At 30.4% G+C, this 7,393-nt stretch overlaps 1 protein-coding gene across 1 annotated transcript; it reads left to right on the forward strand.

Moving 5' to 3' along the window:
* The first annotated feature begins 779 nt into the window (after window positions 1–779).
* On the forward strand, window positions 780–1,730 carry Cpr30B (Cuticular protein 30B). Its single transcript, XM_065500267.1, has 2 exons — window positions 780–791; window positions 1,269–1,730. The coding sequence occupies exons 1-2, from the start codon at window positions 780–782 to the stop codon at window positions 1,728–1,730; spliced, it is 474 nt and encodes a 157-aa protein (XP_065356339.1).
* The last annotated feature ends 5,663 nt before the right edge of the window (window positions 1,731–7,393 follow it).

The raw sequence follows: 7,393 nt of genomic DNA on the forward strand, positions 1-7,393 counted from the left end.
AAAATGTGTATTTCATAAACCAGTGAGTGTCACAAATTAGAGTAGAATTGCATCAGATGCCATCCACTAACATCAAAAGTTTATTTATTTATTTCTTTATTAATACACGCATGTTGCACAAATCTACACAAACACAGTCATACTTCTTCAGATACAAATAAAATCGCACGCTTACTGGCGGCAATGCATTGCAATGGTTGCATGCCGCACTGCATTGCTCTCTATGTAGTAATAAGATGTATGAATTTATGAATTCAATTTTAAGTTCTGCATGTTGTATAAGAGTATGACAGGGTGAGTGCATATACGACGATTACTTACTACTCATGCACTTGTATCTATGTGTCTCTAAGCAAATCGCATTTAAATATTTATTATCAAACAACCACTTGTTGCCACTACTTTACTTACTTCTACATTACGTACAACAGACAACATTGCAATGCATATTGGTCTAAATCACTTTAAATTGAAAATTAAAAAAAAAAAAAAACAAAAAAAAACACAGTTTAAATGAGTTTTCCGAACGCCTTCTTCATTTCTACCACAAACGATGCTTTTGGGGTTGAAGTCATCTACAAATCACACTAATTTTTGTTCACTTGCCTACTAAGTCTATGACGAATTCGACTATATAAACGTGTACAGGATTTGATTTTAATTATAAACATTTAAACACTTGTTCTGTCAACACATTCAGTGGCAAACACACCAAAGGACTCAAAGAAATAAATTAAATTTTCTGATTTAATATTTTGGATAAAATAGAACTAACTATAATGGCTCTGAAGGTAAGCATTTAAACAGAATCCTTAGCAAAATTGTTTCTTCAATCAATCAAAATATTGGTCCTTCGAGCTGAACTAAATGTGATTAAACTAAAAATGAACACACTTAAGTGTTTATTTTAAACATTTGATATGATTTAGTAATATCAACTGAAGATTTTCTTTTGTTCGGATTAAAGTGGATAATATTATATACAAAGAAAGTGATTATTTAAAAAATTAATATGTTAAATCATCTCAGTTGTAAGTCTCTTTAATAAATCACTACTGATATCCTGGCTTAAATATCAAAAATACAACATTATAAATACATATATCAAAGAATCAAGTACTTCGAAATTGAAAATTTATTAAAAATATGAGATATGAGAAATTTCACCACGATATTCTAATTAAACCAAGAGTTTTGCTATAATACCAATATAATCTTTTTAAATTGACATATATAATTTATTTACTTGTAAAATTTTTTCTTAACAGATTGTTATCTGCTTAATGGCTATTGCCCACATTGCTGTCGGCATTGAACTTAAAGCTGAACCCGACTATGGCCCAGTTGCCTATGAGTTCCACTATTCCGTCCATGATCCACATACCGGTGATATCAAGAGTCAAAAGGAGGTACGCAAAGACGATAAAGTCGAGGGCAGCTACGAATTGATTGATTCCGATGGTCATCGTCGTTTAGTTAAATACAAGGCCGACGACCATAACGGTTTTGAGGCCATCGTTTTGCGAGAACCAACCGATATTAAGATTCCCATTCCTGAACCTCATCATGTGGGTAAAATATTGACCGCTACAAAAATTTTGGCACCAGCTCCTTTGGTACATTACGCCGCTCCTAAGCATGTGCTGTTGGCCAAAACAGCATTATCTCATGCTCCCGAATATGGCAATTTCGTTTCATTCTCAGGACCCTCACACAATTATAAATATTAAATCAAAAGCCAGTCATAAGAAAAAGAAGAATATTAAGACAACAAACAAGCTACCAAAATCCAGTAAATTGAATGCAATTGATAAAATGACCAGACTTTAATAAGAAAATAATCATCTGAATTACAAATACATACAAACATGCATATGTAAATTAGGATGAAGTGTTTTACATTAAAATAATCTCATTTACCTAAGATACATACATTCAAACTCACTCAATCACACAACTCAAGTATACTTTCTGTTTTTTTTTTTTATTATTTTTATTATTTTACATACAAGCACCTTCCATTCCATTTATCCATCCTTCTGATTAACCTGATGCATCCATCCTTCTATAATATCCTCCATCATCCTCATAATCAAACTCAAACATCCACTTCTTGACTCATTTGTATCATCGACAAATCTGATGGCCAACTACACTGTGAAAAATACAATTTACACTTTAGTAAATAGTTTTCTACTTGTATGAATGTGAAAATAATGAATTTATATTTTATTGATAAGAAACAAAAATTATTTGTAAATAAAGAACTGCAATGGAACTGCATCGTCTAATGTGCATTGTTCTACATAAGAACGCAAATAGTTTTGTTTAATTTTTGGTCAACAATGGTAATACTTATGCCTACCAACATGTCCAAAACTTGAAATATGAATAGAGGAATATATATACATACATACATATATTCATGGGAATTTGGTATTGAAAATAAGCAAAATTGGCCTATAAATGGCTGAGATATAAGCAATAAACCACCATCGATTTTATTTATACAAAAAATAAAGATCTGTCAGAAATATTTTATAAATTACACAGGGCAACAAAATCGAATAATTTTGGAGGCTTTTTAAACCACTACACAATTTTGATGTATTGTGGTTGGAGTAGTACAAAAATGGTAAAAATTTTAAATTCTGTGGATAGATTTTTTTTTAAATTTTTTTTTCTAAAATTGTGAATTTTTTTAAATAATTCTCCACACAATTTATGATAACTCAAAAACGGTTAGTCCGTTTGAAGTAAACTTAGAAATGTTCAAATTTACATAACCTATATATCCGGTTATATATTGCGTTTTAATCGGCTCAGTAGTTTCGCAGTTATAATAACAAATTGAAGCAAAAAATATATTTTTTATGTAAAAATATCCAATTTTTTTTGTTTTAAAAAAATCACAATTAAGTGAATTCGCTTATTTTCAGAAAATTGTGTGTGCGTACAATCGTGTACTTTGAGTGTTCATTTTACATGTGTTTTGTTTTTGTTAAAATTTTTGTTACAATAACAAAACACATGTAAACATAAGTGGTCCCATAGCTCCTTCCAGAAATATATAAATACTACTAGAAGTTACAATTCTAAACACAAGTCTTTCAGAAAGTTTAATTCAATTCAAGTCCTAACAAATGAAAACCTTTTGATTGATTTTGTTTAATTGCCTAAGACCACTTCATTAAGCAAAGATTCGGCAACGCACAGTGGTATGAGAATAAAAAAAGAGGGAAATAAATCTGTAACTTCTAAACCCTTACTCGGATTTGAATGAAATTTCACATGCCCAAAGAGGAAGTGTAGTCGAGTTTAAATTTTGAATTTGGACCTCATGAGCCCACCAGGAGCGGGACTAGGTGTTCCCAAATTATGACACCTCGGGTATGTTCAATTTTTAAAATGATCCTATTTCTTCGTCTGTGTTCCGATTTTAAAAAAAATTACACGTATAGATTATCAATTATCTCTTATAGCTTAGGAGATATTCGCATTTGAAAATTTATTTTCAACATTTTTACCCACCCTACTCCAGGTGGGAATTTTTCAATACTTTTTTGGGAATTGCGGGATTCCTGATTATAAATTTCAAAATTTTTTTTTTATTTTTCCATTTTCAATAAAAAAATCTATAAAAGTGTAAAATTTCATTAAAAAATATTCATAAATCAAAATTATATTTCAATTTGAAAAATTTGTATCTATGCAAAAACTCAATAAAAAGCATTTTTTGTCATATTTTTCAAAAAAGTATTCCATGAATTTTTTAATTGTCAAAAGTTATATACATTTTTGAAAAGAAGACAAAATTCCCTATCCATTGATATATAATATGTCTACAACGTTGCAACCAGGGCACACTTAAAAAGGTGACTGCGATGAAACAGCTGATTATTTTTTTTATTCAGTTTGAATTGTCAATTCACTTGTGGTTGTTGTGGCGAAAAATACAACAAACCCAAAAGAAAAAACAACAACAAGCAACTTTGACAGTTCACCTACTTTTTAACAAAAACAAAGTAACTGTTGTTTTTGTATTGTTGTAGTGATGTAGTCACCTTTTTAAGTGTGCCCTGGTTGCAACGTTGATATAGCTTGAGGGTATAGTACAATTTGTTATAAATAATATATAAAAAGTTAATAATTCATTTACTAATGAATTAGTTACATTTTAAAACCCGAATTAATGAACGACATAAAAAAGTTCTTAATACTTTTATATTGTACTTGAATTCAGGATCATGTCCAACTAGCTAAACATTTTTAAAGCATAGCTCCAAAACGGAAACTAAAGACTTTCCTAGTCAATTGTTTTGTCGATTGTTCACGAGGGAATCCGATCAGAATATTTCTGATGAAAATTAATTGATAGACTTTGTTTTCGGATGTTTTTTAACATATCAAAACGGATTTGACATCTTCGATTTTAATGAAATTTACCACACATAGGGTTACCGAAATCACTGATTTTTTTCATCGAAAACAGTTTCAAAGGTATGGGGGATTATGTGTATATAATTTTAGACAATGTTAACAAATTTTTAAATTTTCAAATCGCGATTTTTTTACTTTGGAATGAGTTTCCATTGAAAAAGTCACTGATATGAGAAACATATTTGATATATTATGTATGTGGTAAATTTCATTAAAATCGGAGATGGTAAATCCGACTGCTGTCTGCTTTCACATGGATCATCCCCATTATCAATACTTGAATTGTTAGCTTTAACGTAATTTTCTGTCATTCCTTAACAATAAAATATTAAAAAATTCATTCTTTACTTTTATAAAAAATTTTAATTATTCGAATATTTGATTATTTTTAAACGTGTGATCGAATTATTCGAACAAGTTAAAATCTCTTATTCGTTTTATTCGAACAAGAGAAAAATCGAATAATTTGAATACCCTAGTGGTTACTAAGTTCTATATGTAGAAAACAGAGCTGCAAATGAATGATACATATTTGAGTTTTCAATTTACCTAAATTAAACATATTTGTATTCGTTTCACATACAATTTTGTTAAAATGACCGAATTCACTTATTTGTGAATAAATTCGAAAAGAATCCATTGATTTTTATAATCGACATCTCATTTTGTTTCTATTAAATGTGGTTTGCGATAAAATAATAAACCTGAACAATTTCTGCCGTTTTCGATTTTTTCATGATTTTTTTGCTTCAGTTTGTTATTATAACTCCAAAACTACTGAGCCGATTAAATCGCAATATATAAACAGATTAAAGGTTATGTAAATTTATTTTAATAATATCGGAGTAACCGTTTTTAGTTATCATTAATTATGTGGAAAACGTCTAAAAAAATTCACAATTTTACTTAAAATTTTTTTTTTAAAAAAACTCTCCATATAATTTAAAATTTGGACCATATTTGTACAACTGGAACAACAATACATCAATATTGTGTAGTGGTTTAAAAAGCCTCTAAAATTTTTTCGATTTTGTTGACCTGTGTAGTTGTTTAGTTATAATAAATATCAAAAATAGCCTTTCTTTTGTCGAAAAACTCTTTGAAAAATTAAAAAATAAAGTCATTCGAAAATAATTGAGTGGCTTGATTATGAAATAGCGTAGAATACCGATGGAGGAAAATTTTATAAAAGAAACGGAGTTTATTTTTTGAAAAGTGAATTAAAGCGAAAGTCAATAATAAAATTAATTTATTGACATTTTATTTCGATTAATTTGTATTGACTGTTTGTTTGTAAATATAGGGCATAACATAGTCGTTGTATATGCTTTACAGCATGTTTCTGATTTATTTATCAATCATGACTGAAAACGATGTTCTTCATCAATGGTTTATAAACACATGCATTCACAGCGACAAAAAAAGATAGTGTAAAAATTATTGTTGCATCACACGAAGAAAACTCATGGCTATAAAACCGGAAAAAACTCACGCTTCAAATTTAGAAGTCTTTACCCAGTGCTCAAGTTAAAAACAAACAAATAAACAATTCCGCATTCAACGCCAAAGAAAGAAAAAAACAGAAAACAAAGAAGAATGAAATTAAAATCTCTAACTCAACATTTAAAAAGAATTATTTGTGTTTTTGCTATTTTGAATACAAAATTGACCTTATGCCAGGCCTACCATGCGCCACTAACATCACAACATCTACAACAGCATTATCCGGATCAGCGGTATCATCAGCATCAGTTTCATTTACAAAACGAGAATGGTAATTTACAAAGGAATGAAGAGCTAGCTGCAAAGGAATCTGAAAGTCTTAAACATAATATTTACTATAGTAGATATGCAGCTAATGATCGCTACCACAGCCACCATAGTCATCATAATCATCAGCAACATTTTAACGATCTACATTTAAAGGAATTGGCAGAGTCGGCCAAGGATCCCAAAAACTTAAGGAATGGTATTTACCACGATGGTGCCGTTACCTACGATTTGGGTTTACCGAATTATGAAATCTTAAACCCACACGATCCACCAGAAATTATTACACCCGATCATCCACACTACGAAGAGCAGTTGAATCACATCAAAAAGACCAACAATTTTACAATTGAAGATTTTGATGTAACTCCAATGCCAGACAGCGATACAATTGCTGAAACCACATCTTTCGCAAGTATCTCTACCACCGATGACACTATTACCACAACCGAAATGCCAGAAACAACAACAACCACAAACAAACGATTGTTAGCAACTGCTACAACATCAACACCAACAACAGCAACAACACCATCACCAATGAAAAAATACAAAAACATGAAAAGTGACATTGAAAAACATTTGAGTAAAACCAAAGAAAAACTACGAATTTTAAGTGATGAAATGGATTTGAAAAATAAAAAGCAAAAAATCTTCACAACAACTCCTGCTAACAATGCAAAGGGTTTGAAATTCGTTATTGTAAGAAAAAATAATAAGGTAGCAAAAAACCAAATACCTACACCATTTAGATCCTCCCAACCCAATAACTTTAACTATTCAACCCTTAAAAAAGAGTTTACCGAAGAGGCATTAAACGAAAATCATTCTCAACAACAATCGACATTTGATACAGATTCGAAATTTATGAAACAATTCTATGGACAATCAGTTCTACTGCCGGCCGAACGTGTTCGTTCTCCTAGTTTTTCGTATGGTATGGGAAATCTGATATCCCCTACTCCATATTACAACCGCCACTTTGTATACCCACCATCCGTCCCTACTAATTATCTGACATCGGCGAACCCACATAATGTTATATCTTACAGAACTCCTAGTAACCTGGATAGTATGTATCGGTCGCCTTCATTAAACTCTTCTACAGAAATTAACTCAAGACCTTCGGATTCAATACCATCCACACCATTAATACAACGAAGTCGGTGATCAAAATAATTAG

The sequence above is a fragment of the Calliphora vicina genome, chromosome 2 (genome assembly GCF_958450345.1).
Source record: "Calliphora vicina chromosome 2, idCalVici1.1, whole genome shotgun sequence".
Taxonomy (NCBI): domain Eukaryota; kingdom Metazoa; phylum Arthropoda; class Insecta; order Diptera; family Calliphoridae; genus Calliphora; species Calliphora vicina.